This window comes from Vidua chalybeata, chromosome 1 (genome assembly GCF_026979565.1).
Source record: "Vidua chalybeata isolate OUT-0048 chromosome 1, bVidCha1 merged haplotype, whole genome shotgun sequence".
In the NCBI taxonomy this organism is placed as follows: Eukaryota; Metazoa; Chordata; class Aves; order Passeriformes; family Viduidae; genus Vidua; species Vidua chalybeata.
Window position 1 is genome coordinate 20,722,132 of NC_071530.1, and position 18,791 is coordinate 20,740,922.

At 41.2% G+C, this 18,791-nt stretch overlaps 1 protein-coding gene across 2 annotated transcripts in view; it reads left to right on the top strand.

Moving 5' to 3' along the window:
* The first annotated feature begins 6,163 nt into the window (after positions 1-6,163).
* RSU1 (Ras suppressor protein 1) overlaps positions 6,164-18,791 on the top strand; it is a 102,762-nt gene continuing 90,134 nt past the window's right edge. For both annotated transcript variants that reach the window (XM_053958276.1, XM_053958284.1), the window contains exons 1-3: positions 6,164-6,259; positions 6,520-6,631; positions 13,202-13,252. In XM_053958276.1, the coding sequence (XP_053814251.1) occupies positions 6,523-6,631; positions 13,202-13,252 (160 nt within the window). In that variant the 5' untranslated portion in view covers positions 6,164-6,259; positions 6,520-6,522. The remainder of the gene's footprint in view (positions 6,260-6,519; positions 6,632-13,201; positions 13,253-18,791) is intronic.

Genomic DNA, 18,791 nt, shown 5'->3' on the forward strand with positions numbered 1-18,791 from the left:
TTTTCAAGCTTCAAAGTCTATCTTGCAACTGAACATAAAAAACTTCTGAGGCTTTCAGTAACTATGTCACCCTTCTAGTCAGCCTTTAGGCAACTTCCTAGACATTTATGAAACAGCTATAACTTCAGAATAGGGCAGACATAAAAATATCAATTGACCTTTGACTACTACAATTAGTTTTTCCCTTCCCCAGGCTAACACACATCATACATAAAAGATGTTGTTGACAGGGTGGACAGAGGACACTGATTCCCACCATGAAGCATTTTTTGTCACAATCCAGAACAAATGACCAATTCATTTCCTGAATATCAGTTGTGATGGACAGGCAAGAGAAATTTGCACCACAGAAAAGGAACAGGAACTCTCATTTCACAACTATTACAAGAAGTCAATTATAGTGAAAGCAATTCCTTAATGTGATTATTGAAGCAATCAATTATGAAAGGATATTAAAGTAAAAGTGGCAGTTTTAACAAAATCTAGGAACTCTTTGAATGCCAAAAAAGCCACCATTCCACAAACATATAAAACTTCATAACAGCTGAGCAGATATTCTGGTTAAGATAAAATGTAGAAAAAACAAAGCAGACAAAAGGGACAAGCTATAAAATATGACCCAAAATCCTCAGGTAGCAACTTAGAAAAAGAGAAACCTGTGAAGTCCCACTGGCCAACAGAATGAAATGTAAGCCAGCATTTTATAACTGTCCAAGGACTAAGAAAAACTGAGCCTATGTACAGTGATACTCCTGCTCACATGCCTAAGTATAACATAGAAAAATCAGAAATATCTATATTGGGATGAAATTGGGAGGCAGTTATGTCCTACTGAGCTGCTAGCAAAACAGAAAGTTCCTCTAATAAGGGAAGACATAAAAGACCATACAATCAAATTAAATATTTTCAGATTAGTAGTCCAGAAAACTTTTACTGAGAGTCCACTCAAACTGACGCTGTACTTGCAGTCAAAGGATGATGCAACCTTTGTCCATATTGTTTATTAAAACTCCCTACGGGGGATAGCAAGCAGTAAAGAAACATCTGAAATGTCTGAAGATAAAGCCACAAAATAAATTCTAAAGACAGCAATGTGTAAGAAACTCCAAGTACAATCAAGCATGGATTGAGTGGTTTGCCTGCAGAGATAAGGAGGACTGCATTTCTCCCCTGTGGAACGCTGCATCGCAGGCTTCGTGAATGTCCATTGTGGCTCTGACTTTCCTATGAATCACCATGGATTTGGTGCAGCTGGTGCACTACATCTGCACCTGGCAGAGAATCTCCTCAAGATCTGGATGCAGTCACTTGCTGCTAGGTGGCTGGACATGGAAACATCAGATTTTAGGCAAGAATCAGCTTGCAAGAATGTTGTAATTTCCTGCACTTCACCAGCCCAGAGCACAGCTCAGCTGGAAGCCACACATGAAAGGGAAGGATACGTCCCTCCAAACAGCTCTGTGCCACTGCACCAGTGTTCTGTGATATGTTCTTTGCTCCTCCTAAAAGTGGATCAGCCCTGTCAGAAATGAGTTCTCAGGTTAAACATCGGCCTTTTTGCAGGTGTGACAGAGCATAAACTGACAAACAGAAACCTGTACATGGTTTTCATGAATGAAGGTTATTAGTGGCTTTTGGGGGCTGGTGTCAGCACCACGTCACACAGTTTAAGGACACCAAGTTGCCCAAGGACACGGCAGTCCCCGAGCTCATGGCACTGAGGTCTCCTGCTGACCTAGGGACTGGTACAGAGATGTGCTCCGGTGACCTGACATGTGCCTGAGGCCACTCTGGTAACACAACCTTTGCCCTTGAGATCTCAAGGGGAACTCCAGCTAAACTGGTGAGTTTGCTGAAATCTATACTTCAGAAAGGCTGCTTTCACAAAGAGAAAAAGCATCTTTCACTTTAAAGCAATTAAATGCTTTTGGACATTTTTTATACGATAAATACTTGCTGTTGGTAAGATCTGTCACATCATCAAATTTATAAAAAGATAATTAAAAAAAGAATAAAGAGCACTATGAATGAGAGGAAGATAATTTTTAAAGGTTTTTTTTTTTTAATCTAGCAATAACTAACTAATGCTTGGTGCATCTTTAAATGTTAGAAATACTCAATACCTATGCATAATTTTATTTACAAATGAGCAAAATGCATGAGGCTATTTAGAGGGAAAAAAAAAAAAAAAGCCCAGCAGAGAATTTGTGCTCATGAAGACTGTTGAATGAAGCTGCTGGTACAAGGCTGAATTGATCCAGCCCAACTGACTCTTGCCAAAAATAGTCAAAGTCTAAAATTAAATTATCAAACCCATTCTTTAAAAAAACAAAGGAACAAAGGAACAAAGTAACCTCTGCAGTCCTCTAACATTTTATATGAGGAACCACAACAAAAATACCAACTGCAGAAGTATTAAAGTGGAGGTCCTTAGAGGACAGAGCTGATGCTAAGCCATGTTTCTATCTTGGAAGGTAAGGAGCAATTTAAAACGCTTTCTTTAAAATGAATGCACAGCAAACACAAACAAGCAGAACCAAACAGATAATTTGGAAATAATTATTCCATAAAACTCCTATGTGCTTTTTGCAGTGTACAGTTCAAAAGACAAAAAACTGTACTTAGTAAGAAATATAGTTCCATCTCATAACACTGCCATGAAAACCTTTGCTTTTATGTCTGTGCACATTGCTATTTTATAAAGTCATTGTTGTGAATGCTGCACGTCTGTACTGTAATAACGGCATGACTACAACCTCCCTCTGTCAATGACAAAGCAGATAATGAAAGTGCGGGTTTTCAGTTTCTAGAGCCTGCATGTTTTTATTTTACATGTAAAGCTTCTTCTGCATGTTACTACAGATGTTTATTCTTATACAAAAGTAATTTTATGAGGCAATTATATATGAATGGCAAGCCTCTGAAGACTAGGATTTGAAGAAAAAGCACTAAAATGTCTGTAACAATGTTTTTAATTGCCATTCCCACGTGGCAGGACTGTTCTTTATAAATGAGAAATAATACCACAATGAGATATTCTTACAGTTATTTAAGTAAAGGAGACAGAAGATATAGAGCTAAAATGCTAGAAATCATGGTGCTGTCTATTTGAAAGAGTAGCTGATTTTAGTTAAATTTACAAAGCAATTTTGACTGAAAAACAGTTTTTAATTGGTTCATTAAGCAAAGGAGGAGGTGGTGTCTCAATTTCCCATAGTAACATAGGATTTGTGTCCTAGGCACCAGAATTTGCTGTAATTACTTTTTGTCAACTGCTGAACTGAAACTGCAGAAATATTCTGCAGTCCTAATTAAAATGAAATGCAATAAAAATTCATGGGATTGACTATATTGTTCCCAATACAAAACAACTCGATTAATAACAAATACAGGTTTAAAATATTTATTAAATGATAATAAAAATAGAGGCCAAATTCTAGGAGTTTTTTTTTTACAACAATTGTAAAAATAAATATTGCATGCAAGTTATCACACTTAGTGAGTCTAATGTTGATGGATGAATTTGTAGTAGCAGTGCCCAGCATTACACAACTGGTTTTGCAGGGGCGTGTTGCTGTTGCATCCTTTTGATGACACGCATCCCTGAATTAATGTTGCTCATTATCATAGCTTTTCTTGGAAGAAGAAACCAGATAAAAATAGAATAATAATGTAAAATGTAATTTCCCTGGTTAGTAGAAGTACCTAGGACAGAAACAAGGGAAGCATCAGAGCTACTCATTCCCTTGCTGATCCCCAGCTCAGTGAGAGGAACCAGCAGGAGGCAGGTCCAGCCATCACTGCCGGGGTGGAGCAGGCTGGGAGCACCACTGCAGGAGCAACTTCTGCCTCCTCTGACCACCACAGGGGAAACTGCAGCTCTGCCACACAGTCATGGTCATACATCTACTCACTGTCACCTGCTTTAGCCTGCAGGCCTAAGGACAGAAGGCTTATGCCAGCCTCTGCAATGAATTCAGGCACCTGCTCTACAAATATTTAAGTCAAGTGATGGATTTCGAACAGATCTGACAGATATCAAAGATATTTTATAGTTGTTTCATAAGCAAAAAATCAGTAGCTGGAAGGTACAGCAAGACCTAAATTGGAAAAGTCTCTACTGTGAGCTCAAGCACTGTATGTGTGGGGAGGGCTCTACTGGCTGGTCCCTAGGAACAGGCTGGCCAGCCTCTAGCTTTGGGTACAGAGGGAGCCAAGTATTTCTTGGGGCCAAAGGGGTTTTAGAATGACTGCACATACTGGGAAGAGGAGGGGGGCATAAGAGAGAGGAGAATGGGTGACTGCAGTGACATAGACCCTCTACAGGAAATGACTCTTCATGACTGCTGAAGGGACAATCTGAAAAATCAAGTTTTAATGATCAAGGACCTTTGGATAGAGTAGCTTGTGTATCTTCCTTCACACTCCTCAGACAATTGGTATTCAGCGCTTGATGAGGCACCGAGAAACTTTAAAAGAAAGGCTTGACAGCAACTCCCTTTGCCAAATCCAATGCCAATATCCCTGACTGGGGTATGGATTCATGCTCAGAAAAAAGGTTTGCTCAAGCAGGACAGAAAGAAGGTCACATAGAAGCAGTGAATGATAGATGAACTTTTTACACAACAACAGGATAATGAAGTTAGGTAGATGGCAAAAAAAAACCACAATCCTGATGAAAGGGAGTAACAACAATATGTTTATTAAGTGGGGAGTAATTAAATACTTCTATGGTAGGAGTAGAACGTGGATATCTAGGCCACATGCAATGTTTTGATCATTGCAAAAATGTGTCGCCCTAGTTATCAAGAGTTTTCAAAAGCCTTCTGAGTTTACATTCTTGTAGAGAACTTTCTCACACAACTTTCTGTAAACAACCTATTGTTTTACATTCTTTCATAGAGGCAGAGAAATTTGATGTACAAGTAGTTTGTACAGTGTCGTTAGAGAGGTGGCACGTTCACCCTCCAATCCACTGGCATCTTTTGAGAACTATAAAAGATTAGAGTCAGAAAAAACAAATTAATCTCTTCATCGTAACCAAAGCTGTAGTGTGTCGTTTTTGCTTGTATCATCTAGTAACAAAAATGGGGCAGAGAGAAGCCAGGTGAGCTTTGTATTAGCCATGAAGACTGTTTTGTAAGTGTCTTGTTAGAGTCACATGCGCTGTTAGTTGGAATAAGGGAGCAGGACCACACTTACAGACAATTAATCTGCCAGAGCCTTTGTTACTAAATGACACCTACAATCATTTGCCATGAAATAAGAACAGCAGACATGTTAGCACTTAGGTCTTTGGGACAACTGATTCATAGCAGTTAGGGCATTTTCTTAGATGGGAAAGGGATCCAGATTCATGGTTGTGCAGACAAAATAAGAACTGTACATCATCATCCTGTACATCCGAGTGACAGTGGGTTCTGCTGAGAAATACAGCTAAAAGGAAGATACTCTTCCAGTAGTACCTTGTAAGGAAGACCTGAAAACAGACAGTAATTTCAGGAAGGACTCAAGGTAGGAAACTCCAATTAGGAATAAACATGCTACAATTCTGCAATCCAGTATTAAATCCTTACATTTCTAAAAAAGGGAAAGTTGAAGTTGCACCTCCAGAAAGTTTTTTTTATTTGCTGGCTTATGCAAATGCTCATCATCTTGGTTTCTGCGGATACCATTTTTAGGCTACTAAGTAACACGATGGAGTACATACCCAAAATGCAAAGCCGTGGTTCTCAATGGGTACCCTGGCCTTAGGTAACTTAATAGATTTAGTCATTAATTGCTCTGAGCTTCCCTATCTGTTGAGTGACAGTGAGTAGGAGCACCTCAACTCCTATGAAAGAGGTTACATGCAGAACTATAACGCCATGGCATCTCTACTACTGGTCGAGACAGGTTACAAGCGCTCAGAACGTGGACCCAGCTTTGTGACTGGTTTTGCTGTTAGAGCCGACTGTAAAACCCAGGAAGTCACCTGAAGAAATGGAAACCGCTGGTTAAATGCACCGGGATTTTTTTGGTGTGGGTTATTTTGGCGATAACGTGTTTTCTCTCCGGCAGCCTTCCCAAATCCCAGAGCGCACCGGGAATCCCGACCCGTCCGTGCGGGCGGGGCTGCGCTGCGCCTGCGCGCGGGGGCGAGGCGGGGCGGCGCGCACGGGATCCGCCGGGCTCCGCCCGCCGTGGGATCCGCCCGCCGTCCTGCCGCTTCCCATCGCGTCCCGCCGCTTCCCGCCCCGTCCCACCGCAGCGCCGCGCGGTGAGTGCCCTCGGACAGGGCCGAGCTTGGACGTCCGCCCGGGGCGGGAGTGCGGCCGGCATCCCGGGCACTGCCCCGCTGGCATGGGCGGGCGCGGCGGATGGGACGGGACGGGATGGGGCCCCCGGCGGCGCTGGGCAGGGGGGTTCTCTGCCCTCGGGCCCTCGGGGCCGGGGGCTGTTCCGGCGCTGTCCCGGTTGGAGCCCTCGGCGGGTTTCCCCCGCCGCCCGGCTCACGGTGTCCATTTCTGCCCCGCCTAGACCATGTCCAAGTCCCTGAAGAAGATCGTGGAGGAGAGCAGGGAGAAGAACCAGCCCGAGGTGGACATGTGCGACCGCGGCATCTCCAGCATGCTGGACGTGCCCGGCCTGTGTAGGTACCGGCGGCGGCGGCGGGCGGGCACAGCGCGGAAACTTCCTTATTTGTCCCGGGCGAGCGGGGGCCGGCCCTGGGCGCGGGGGGTCCGGGCCACCCCGCCCCGGCCCGGGCGCTGCCCCGCTGAGTCCGAGACTCTCCGGTGCGGGGGTGGCCTTTGGGCATGGGGGGCTCGGGGAAAGATCCGCGGGGCATCGGGCTGCCGGCAGCACCGCAAGGAGCCGTGTGTGTCCAGGGGAGCCCCGCACGGGCTCAGCGTTCCCTGTCGCACTGTTGGAGTTCTGGCACTTGACTGATGGGGAGACTTTCCCTCTTCTCCGTCCTGCTGCTGAAACAAAAACACCAGCCAAGTAGCATCTCCACTGGGTCTTGAAAAGGATAGGGTGACATCAGCCTGCAACTACAGGCGACTGGTCTCTGAAGGAGAGGACAGTAATACTGTGTCACACATGCAGCAACATCGTGCTTTGGATGTTAGAGATTGCACATGCTTGCTGAACCATGACAGGGTGCTGCTGTCGGTATGGTGCATTTGTAGTTAAATTCACAGCAAGTGCAGCATACCAATAGCAACATGCTGTTATGGTTCTGGAGAACACATAAATGAAGAACAACTTAGGTGTCTTGCTTTGTTAAAGTACACATGATGTTATGACATAGCCAGTAGTCAGGGAGTTAAAGTTGTGACTGTCTGTAGTGTGCCACAGGCTGACAGTTTTCAATTGCATGATCCAGTGAGGGGGGAAAAAGCAAAATCTCAACCAACCAATGTACTTAAAACTCTTGACTGTATCCTGGTTTAGCTCTTTACTGTGTTTGTTAAACTTGGGAGCAGTCAGGAGCAAATGCACATAGCTGTTCTCACAAGATAGATATGAGCTCAGGGAAAGGTATGGCTCACTACCAACTCGCTGTTATCTGCAGAGTTGGGAGCACATAAAGGTGTCTTCAATCACATCAGTAAAGGATGAAGTCTTAAGTACAGTTTTGCAGAACTAGGTTCTGTACTTAAGTTTTCATTCTGTACTACTGTTTTCCTGCTTCTCCGTGGTGCATGGGACTGTGGGAAGATGGTGTTGTAAGGACCACATATGTGAACTCACATTAAATAAAAAGTTTAACAGAGTACTGTTGCTTTTGCTAAGTAGACTTGGTGCCTGCTATCAACACTAGACAGATAATTAATTAACTAGTTTTGGTCTTTCAAGCGTGGAAAAAGGATAATGTTGAAGCACATAGATGATCCTAAAAAAAAAAAGTTTTTCTTGCACAAAAGACTCTTTGGGTTTGTTGTTCAGGCAGTGCCAGAGACCAGGGTAGGGCACTGTGGTCCCCAGATGCTCCCTGATACCAGGTTGCTAATTAAGCAGCTGAAATGTCTTTGGCAGGGAGCTCCCTACATGAAGTATAGACTTGTGGTACCCTAGTTAGACTGCATCAGAGGAGTTCTCTATGCAGATACTCTTGGTGCACGCTGAGTGACTTGATCTAGCATGGGGATTTGGGGCCTTCTTCAATTTGAGATGAACGTTAGGGAAGGGGAAAATGAGTGGTTTCTGTCAAATTAATTGCTTTTTCAGTTATTATGTTTGCTGACAGAACACAAAAGTTGGTTTGGGTTTTTTTTACCATGGAGGTATTTGCCTTCTGGAGAAGGAACATCTCTCATCAAATAAAAAGTAATGAATAGGTATTACTTCTGAATTTTTAGTAAAGGGTTGAGGAAGTGTTGAACTTGTTTTCAAACCCCTGTCACCTGACTCCAAGTGGATGGTCTTCTCTAATGTAGATTGGATGTTTTGGTTTTCTCTGCCTCTCAGAACTGGCGTGTAAGCTAAAGGAGACTGACCTGGTACCTTTCCTTCTGTGTGTGTTGCATACCTTTCCAGGGTAGTGTTAAAGCTTGCCTTTTCAGCTATTTTTATTTTTTCCTTCCATGAAGTAAAGATCTCTATTAAAAGCAATCATCACTATTCATGCCCAGTGGCTTTTCTTGCACAGCATTTCATCTTTAAGGAGGGCCACTAGTAGATTTTGAGTTAAGGTAAGTTTAGACAGTGATTGGAGGGAACATTTTTGGCTATTTGAGATTGTAGGTTGGAAGGTATGCCTGTGTTCAATAGCCCCTGATCAGCATTTTGTCTCATGTAATTATTTAGTGGTTATGATTGCCCCTACCAGAGGTGCCAAGTACCCCTTAAAGGTAAACTGCTCCCTCTAGTCGTAAATCTTCAAGGAAAGGACCAAGCCTTGTCTCACTGCATGTTTGAGTACTTGCTGCAGAGTGGCTAATGAGCTTGTATTTAACCTTTCTTAACTTAATTCACATAGGGTTAATACAGGCACAAGGATTTGGAAGCAGTGTAACCATATAGCATCTGTTCAGCATGCCAGTCCTTTTCCTTAGGTGTCACCCTGCTCTTGTCATGTGTGTTTAGTTAAAAAAAAAAAAAGTGATAGAGAAAAGTGGTGTTATGTGGGGTCAAAGAAGAGCGAAGGGGAATATATGCCCTGTCTTGGATACAGTTCTCTTCTGGCTTCTCTTTTCAGTCTAGGCTTCCTGCAGTACAGGGCAGTTAGTCATACTTTCTTTTGCATCGTCTTCCACCCTCTGCAGTAGCTGTGGGAGAGAAAAAGCAGACAAAAATTGATTCTGTCAAATACTAGTGTGTCTTTCCAATTAAGAATGAAATACTTCTATCTGGAAGGAGATTGGCAAGCTAGCTTAGATCCGTAAGCTTGGCAACCTTTACATCTCTTCCCACTTTCCTGTTTAGCAAAGAAAGACTTAAAATACAAACTAGAATTGTGTTACACACCTTCAGAGCATCTGAATTTTTATGCTTTCAGAACTGTAATAGGAGAGCTCTTTTTCTGATATGTTGTGTAGAAAAGAAATTTCATTTGAGACAAAAAATACCCCTTGATCTAAGTGTTCTGTGCTTTAGCTGGTCATGCAAATACCATGTGAAACAGTTTTAAGTGTTAAAGACTTTTTTATTATTCCAGCATATGATACAACAACAGTTACACCATTTGTGTGTACACCATTTGTATCTCTACTATAGTTGTGCATCCTTCATACATAAATAGTGTAAAAAATGTCTTGTCCCATTGAAGTGTTTTGTGTTGGTTTGGGTTTTTTGCCTTCATATTGTGAAGTAAATAGATTACATTTGTTTATAAAGCACCCACTACGGACAGGTAATGGTAGAGAGCATTAAAAGACATCCTGTAGGCTGAGCAAGCAGGTTCAGCCAACTCCAGCAAGAAGGGAGTAATGTGCCCTTTCCCCTAGCATAGAAAAGGATAGGGCATTTATTGATAGGACTTTGAACAGCCATCAACAACTATGGGATTGTTCTTAGAGTATGGACCAGTCTCATTTATGTGTCTTTTAAGCAGTTGATATGGAGGAGGAGATACAAGTAAAGGAATTATTTTGCCCAAATAACTTGTGACATCTGCTCTGCTGTCAGGGAAGGAATATTGGATGCAATCCTATTTATGTGTTGATTTGTTCTCATTATCATTCCATCTGTAAGCTATTCATATTTTGCATAAAGTACATACTTGTATGACTAGATTTCTTTATCAGAAAGTTAGTGTTGATAAAATTGTTCATTCCTAAAATAATGAAAGCACAGAAGATGGAGAGGCAGGCTACTTGTAATACTGTAATGCTCATCCTGCATTAACTTCCTCCAGTGGGACAGGCAGTGTCTTATCTTGGCTCAGCAAAGTCACTGGGGTCTTCCTGTTTTGTGGGTGTGGGTTTTTTTTTCATAATTCATTTTACTTCGGTTTGGTTGTTTTGTCAGGTTGGTTGTTTTGGTTTTTTTGGGGAGTTTTTTGTTTTGATTTTTTTTATTTGCTGATGGGCAGGGCTTTTATTTGTTTTATATTTTCCTTAATAATTAGGTTGAGTATTGTCATCCAGATATTTTATGTGAAGCTAGCTTGCAGTGCAGGGCAGCAGTATATGAAGAGATTTGATAATAATGCCAAAATGGAAGAACCTAAATATTCTTCCCTTGACTCACTCTTTTTTGAAGTAATAGTCGGACTGGGACCATAATGAGAATTTGTAATTACTGTGCAAGTAAATTGCTCTGGCAATAGGTATTATCCCCCTATAGAATATAGGTATTATTCTGTGTGAATATCTGGTGCATTCATGAAATCACAATAACTTATTGCCTGTATGCTAATGACTATAATGTTACAAGGTAGTGTCTAGAAGCTTCTGCAGTGGCATTGTAGAGAGGTTATAGCAATTTCCAGTGGGAATCTCAGTGCCCTTCCATTCTCGGGAGACTGGTACATGGGCTGAGTCATCTGACCTGTTGTATGTTGTGCTTACCTGGACTGTGTACATCCAAATCAAAACTGCCCCTTTAGCCTTCGAGATGTTACTTGGGGATGTTAATCAGTTAAGACAGATGTCTTCCTTGCCAGACTTGATTGTTTAGTTGTCCTACAGAATGACTTTATTTCTAGGATGAGGTAAATCTCAGTTAGCTGTTCCCACAACACAGTCCTTTTCACAGGAGTAGGCATGTGGCAGCGTGAGGAAAACTTGTTATTTCCAGGGGCTGGTTGTTTGACTCAGGTCTGTTTAAAGTAAGTAAGCAAATTTCTCTCTGTGTAAGAAGTGAGCAAATACTGCTCTCTTATCTTGGTTCTCTTTCTTAATATGCTTCTAAACTTGCCTCTGAACTGGTAGTCACTTTGGCCCTTTCAAGACTGAAGAATCTCTTTGACTAAATATGTCTAAAATGCTGCTGGAAGTAGTCCAGAGCACAGACACCTAAACCTTTGCTCTTTTCAAAATAGTATTGGAGTGTAGCCTTTCTTGCTCCTTTGGGGGATATCAGCCTGCCATTGCTGGTCAAAGATGCCATGGGACTTCTTGTCATGCATCAGGATTGACTGAGATAGTGGAGTTTCAGACAAGGTGTCTAGGCTTCAGTCAAATTTGGACAGTAAAATACAGATTCAAATGTCTTTGGCTTAGGGATTTTGGCCTTGAAATTTTTAATGTGGACTTTGTTCCATTCTGTATAGATGTGAGAGAAGAAATCTTTCTGAAAATAATATCGGTTGAAGAACACAGTGATGGGACAAAAAAGGAGAGAGTGTAGTGAGACTAATGCTTCTAACCTTGTGTTGCTAAAGGCCAGTAGTGCATGTGGCTTGATGGTGTAGTCAAAAGGCTTACCTTCAATTACGCACAGAACTTATTATTGCATTTAAGTTCATCAGGAGTTCCATGTTCAGAAGACCAAAATCTGCAGCCCCAGAGCTTCATTGCCTGTGCGTAAGGATCCATGTTTCCTTTGTACAGACATGATGACATTGTTTAACTTCTCTGCTTTAAAAGCAAAGTAAAATGGTAGCAACTTTGTACAGTATCAAAAACAATAATGATTTTTTTCCCTTTTTATTAAAAAAAGCAAAATTTTTTTTGTTGATGGTCTTGAGTCTAGGTAAAGCTTCAGAGCTCCAGAATGACTTCATTCTGAAGTAAAATGCAGAAAAAAAAAAAGGTTTTTCCCTGGGATTGATGATGTCAGATTTTATCTGGCTATGGTCTAGGTTCAGTTGCCTTGGAACTGAAGACCTCAGACTAGAGGACTTTTCATCTCAGTGGTAAGGCTGCCCGTCTGGTGGTAGTGTTCTTATTAGTCAGGCTTCAATATCAAGGGCCCATGAAATGTTGACTTTTACTGATTGTCACAGTTATTGAAATAGCTATATCAAGAGAAACAAGTGTATAAAGCTTACTTAGGCATTTGTTCACAAGCTTGTGACTGTCTCCAGAATCGTCTCTCATTTTGCTGTGTAAATTGCAATCTTATATTTATCTGTATGGGTAAGCACTCAGTAGTGTTTTACTGTTGCTTATGGTTCAGATACTGATGTGTCCTTTGTTTTAAAGATAGAGCTCTTTGTGGAGGCTTCTGCTCTTATCTGCCCTTTAGTGATGATTTTCCTACAATACTCTTAGAGACCTTCTATGAGCTTTTTTCCTTGTCCTCTTGTTCTGCATAGTGGGGTGGTGCAGGCAGTACTTCGAGTGCTCAAATTTTGGGAGAAATTTAGGGTGGGTGTGCTGTATCTTCTTTTCTCTTCCCTGCCTTTCCTTACTTCACAACCTGCAATTGCACAGGGAACTGTGGTGATGCTTTAGTTTGGTTTTTTTTAAAACATTGAACTGTCTGATCTGATAGTGCCTTTAAGTGACTGCTTTTATTCTAACAGTTTGTATTTGCCTTTGTTAAGTCATGAGCTTTTTCAAGGATTAGCTGAAACAGGTTGCTGTATCAGTGAGTAAAACTCTCCATGTTGTGTCTCCTGCAGTAACAGAAATGTGAAATAAAAAGGCAGAGGAGTAGGTGGACTCGCCCTTTACTCTTGTGCTCTCTTGCTTATTTGTGACAATGCACATGAATCAAGTTACTGGAGTGGAAAGAATAACTTTCATGTTTTATTTTTCAGCTGAAATAGATACAAGCTCTCAGTTGCCATGTCCAGAAACTAACTTCTTTCTCTCTTCATTTACAGTTACGCTGTCTCACATCACACAGCTGGTTCTGAGTCACAACAAGCTTACAAGTAAGTGTGTTCCTGGTTTTGGACTTCGTTGCAGGCAGTTGAGTAACACTGAAAAGCTGACAGTGCTAGTTTGATACAGAGTGCAATGACACTATTAGAGTGGTGCTTCATGGTTAGTACTTCATTAAAAGTAAAGAGATGGAGGGTATGACTTAGCAGCCGTTTTCAACATGCCTTTCCAGCCTCAATACAGACCTGCAATGTACTGGAAGATCTGTAGTTCTCAGTCTTGTCACCAGTTCAGCCAGAAATCCATTTCCAACCATGGCTGAAAAGTCCTTAATATAAGGTGAGGACTTTTGAAATTTTTAGCTGTATCAGAAACAACAAGAAGAAATGCAAAATCAGTTTGCATTTTAGTGAATGGATAATGAATTTGACTAAAGCAAAGCAAATTACAACTCCACTGCATTACATCTATAACCAAACATATATGAGCAAGGCCAGCTGAATGTAAGCATCCGGCATGGAAAAAAAAAGTAGCCTATTTCTGTCTAAAAAAAGGTTATCTGGTCATACTGCTCACACCACCTTCAGGTTATGGATCCTGCTTCCCACATTAAAGAAGCTCCTAAGTGAGGTGTTAGTGAATAGCATGTCGAGAACAACATAAATATGAGACTTAACTTGGTGGAGGGAGATACCAAACTGACTTTTGCAAAGCAAAAGTTTTTGTGGGTTTGGGTTTTTTTTGTTTGTTAGTTTTTGTGGTTTATCTACCAGTGTCTTGTGCAAACATTCCTGCTTCTTGGCTGTTGAAATTCAAGCAGTGAATTTTGTCTCGCCCCTGTTTCTGTGCATCTTCTAAAAAGAAGTGTTTGTCTTGTCAATGTTCTTCTTGTCTGCTCTCTGCACATACCAGTAGGTTTCTCTCTAAACCAGTCCTCTTTTTGAAACTCAACTGGAGAGATTAAATGGGGAGGGGAATGGAACCAATAAACTGGATGTGTGTTGACAAGCGGTACATTAAGGGTGTATGTGCTTGAGGGTGTATCCAAGGAAATATTTACAAATTGAGATGAGTCTTAAGAACACAAACAAAGTAATAAAAATTCAGCCTGTTGAACTCCACACTACTTGCTGCATGAGCTGTAAGGTAGTATGTGTTATTTAAAATATGTGAATTAATGCAAAAGCATCACTACAGTCTCTGAGCATTTGCAGAGGATTAAGCATGAGGAAGATATTTCTATCCCTAGGTTTTAGCGCATAAGCACTTCTCTGGATGCAGTTTATTGAGTATTAATATGTAACTTAAACAGTTTGTAGTAGTCAATAGATAAAATTATGGGCGCTTAGTGACTAGCTGTGAGAACTGTGAATTAGTTGTTCAGGACCCTTCTTTTAGTAGTGTAGTGCCCTCTAGACTGCCATCTTGCTATTTGTTCTTATCCCATTGTCGTTTTTAAAGAAATTTCAATTTTATTACAAATATGACCAACAGCTTCCAGCCATCTGGTATATAAATGATGACTGATCGGTAAATTAATGGGCCAGTTAAGGGAGGAAAAATCCAAAGTGCATCACTGTTAAACGTGCAGCTCTGTCCATGTTTTAGAGGGACATGAAGTTACAAACAGCTTGAAGCGGGGAGAATAATCTATTGAGAAAGATTATGATGAATTTTCTTTGGGCATATTGCCATCTGGCATCTTTTATCAGCCACTGGTGGAACTGGGCTGTGGGGCCACCCAGCTAGTGACTTCTGGTGTGTTCCCTCACTGCAAGGAGATGGCTGTCCCTGAACTTGAGCTTCTGAAAGCTAGGCAGTTAATTGTACTCAGCCACTGCGGCTTTCTCTGCAGCCTTTGGAGGGTTGCAGGCACCTTGAGATAGCAGTTCATTCTGCACAATTCTTGTGGTCAGACAGCTTACCCAAGGTTGGGTACCTTAGAGTTGACAGGCAAAGCTTCTCTCTGGTGCTGATTATTTACTCTGGTATCTCTGTCTGAATGGCTGCTTACCTGGCACAAGGATGAAATGAGTTGGAAATGTTGCTCTTTGTAAAATTCACTATTCTTTGTCAGAGGTTTGTAAAATTCCTAGAACTTTTGAAATCTGACACTTTCAGATTGTCAGTGAATCAGCTCTTCCACCTGGTGCCTTACAAATTTTAACATAGCTAAAGGATGATCTCAGCTGAGCACACAACTGGTTGAGCAGGTAGCAGGTGTCTGCCTTGCTCTGAGGAAGAGGAAATAGTCTGAAGCTCTTGCAGGGAGACTTGAATCACAGTAAACTTGGCTGTCTCAGATCTGGGTCTGGGGAGGCTCATGTGCTTCAGCATGAGTTCCACACTGAAAAGGTGAGTAACCAACCTATGTCCTAGCTGAGTATTAGCTACAGACCTGACTGGGGGAGGAAAGATACAGTAATAAGAAGCGTCCAAGAAGGATATGTCCAGGCTGGCTTTAACTATTCAAGAAGAATACAGCGTGTACCATTTGCTTAAAGCAATTTTAGTTTTCAAAATACCAGTTTAAAGATTGCCAAGACTATAAGTTTGTGTTACATTAAATCTCACCCTTCAGTTAACTGCTTTCTCCTAAAGTAGCTGTCAAATTAGCAGGCTGCAAGTACATGCCTTCTCTCAGCCAAGGGATTGTCAGCCTTTCTAATTGCTCTGTTTGGGTTTCTTTCATGGGAAGGTAAGGCCACTGCTTGTCCTGAGAAGTAACTCATGGAGTCTGAAACTTACTCTTCTTTCACAAATGGATGTAGACATTTCAATAGACAGCACACATTTTTAAAAGGCTAAATTTCAAGTTCATGTTCTCATACTTGACACTGTTGACCTAATCTTTTAAGCTATGTAATTAATTGTCTTAGCAGATTGTTCTTAAAATGACTAGGAAGCTGATGGCAGTGACACTTTGACATGCTACACTAAGGTCATATTAGCATCTTCTACTAGTTTTCTGCCATTTAAATGAGTGTTCTGCTAGCTTTTTTTTTTGGTGTTTAGGGTAAATATGTCCATCTGAAAGAATAAATAAATGTAAAAAGTGGATATGCATATTTTTATGTAAACATACTTTGTATTTTTTTCCAGAAAACTATTAAAATTAAGTAAAGTTTCATCAGCAAGTATGAGGAATGCTCAATTAAATCCAGCATACTGCTCAGAATACTTTTGTGGCATGGATTTTATTCATATTTCTAGTGTGCCATTTGTACTTCATCTATGTGTCTAAATCATTCATTATCAGAAGTACTCTAGTCCACATTGATTTTTCTGGAGGATATTAGGCTGAATTTTTTTCAGCTATCTGATGCTGTGCTAATGGAGGAGTCTTGAACTGGCTTTTTCTGTTCTAGGTGACTTTTGAAACAGTTGAGTCTGTCCTTTGCTGCTTGGTGAGACCTTCTTGTGCTTCAAGATCGGAAGCAAAACTCTCAGGGAAGCCAAATAGCTGTGATTCTGCAGACTTGTTGAACCAGGTGCTGCATAAGTGACAAAGCTGGGATGATTCCTCTGTAGGGTCTCTGACAATCCAGTAGAAATCAGAAGGAGAAAGTGAATATTTGTGCTTTTTCTTGGCATAATGTAGACATAAGGGCCAGTTTCTCTATAAGTTCTACTGGGAGTTTTTTGTTCCATCATTTAGTCATTTTAAAGCCTTCTATCCAGTATACAGCTGAGAAGCAAAATTCAAGATAGTCTTAGCCTGTATAGGTTGTCTGAGCCAAACCCAGGTGTCTTTTGAACCCATTGGCTATCATCAAAGTAAATGCAATAGAAGTTCTAACAATGTTTTTTTAAATCGGTGGAAATGGGTGGCTGAACCATAGGTACCTGCCCTTCAGGATTAACTCGGGTAGATGTGACCAAGTTGTTTTTGTTCCTGTCACTTGATGCTAGCTGGGGGACATACAGATAATGTTCACCTCCTGCTCAATAGGATCATTTATGGGACATGAATAGTGGTAGGGAATTAGGGTAGGTGTGCTAGAGAGGGAGCTTGAGCCACAAGACATGCTATTGTAGAAACCACATTTGATCACTTTGGTCAGCCACAAATATTGTATCCGCATCATCTTGCAACAGTAGTAATTTTTGTGGGTATTTATGCTTCTGTTTTGTGTATTTCTAGGGCTGCTTCACTCAAGTTCAGGTGGAATGTAACTGAAAGTCTGCAGTAGTCTTGGCCACTTGCTCATCTGGTGCCTCTGGGCAGGATGAAAGTGACCTTCAGGTGCTGGTGTAATTTGCCTGTTCTGCAGGGGCAGCTGCTATGATTCCTGTGACATTGCTGCTCTGTGGTTCAAGCTGGGGTAGTGGTGCCAGTCATTCATTGCTTCTTTCCTTTCACATCTTTGGTCCCTTCTTTTTGTAGGGTGATCCCATTAGTTCTTTTGCTGCTGGTTCCCATTTCCAGACCTGAATTTTGTTTGAGTTCTCTTTGTGCTTGTGTCAGAATGGCTGTGTCTTATTGTTAAGGAATTTGTCGTAAAAGTTCTTGAAATCAGACTTAGAGCTGTTTTGTTCAGAGCCCTTCAGCTAGAGTTCATGTTTTAATAATGGTCCTGGGGAACAGGCTGGGAATTGCAGAATACTGAGATTCTGGGGAGGTCAGGGAAAGGAAGGGATCACCAGGCTTGTCTCTTTTTTTAATCTGGGTCTTGCTTCATACAGTTTCAAGCACAACAAGGTGGAGCTCTGGGAGACAGTGTAAAATAGATAGTCTGAGTCAGGATCAAGATTTTTTTTCTGAGCTGATGGTAGGATTTGTCTATCACATGTCTTGAGGGTTCATGAGGTTTTGGGGTTTTATTTATTTATTTACTTTATTAGTAATTTGATTGTGCTAGTAGAACAAATGGCTGTCTTTGACTGGAAAAAAATACCTTTGCAGACTAAAGTCAGCAGTTAGGTGAGGTTTCACTTTTTGGTCCCTTTGTGCCCCATTAGATTTGTAAGTGAGCAAGAATTGGAGTAGAACTAGTAACAGAAAAAACTCACTTTCAAAAAGAATACTAATAGAGCATAAAAATGTGGCTTATGCCTTGTCTACTTTTTCCTAGAAGAGCAGCTTTTGTGTACTATTTTGCCATAAAGTATGAAGGGACACTGAACCTTCTGGAATTTAGATAGGTCAGCTAACTCAAGGTATTCTCCAGACACTTAGAACATATACAGAATTTCACATCCTAGTATAGGATGAGAAAATCCTTACTTGGTATGCTGATGAAGTTTTGACAATTAAAATCCATGTATTATATTGTGAATAGGAAGTGTGTTTAAAGAGGTTTCAGATGCTCCGTATGTCTGCTATCCCACCCAGAAGGGCACAGAGGGGAAGATGTGACTGGAAAGCAGGCTGGAATATTAAAGGTTACTTCGGCGTTGGCAGCAGGTGTCGTCAGTATGTGTGCAACTATTATTCTGCCAACCTGTTTTATTTTCATTTATTTTGGGATGTGCAGTAAGTCTTTGACTTGTAACTACCATGACAGTTATTTGCGTTAGCTGCCAGTGGTGGTTAATTACCGTTGCGATCATTTGAAGAAATCAATTCAGAGATTCTCTCTCTGTGCC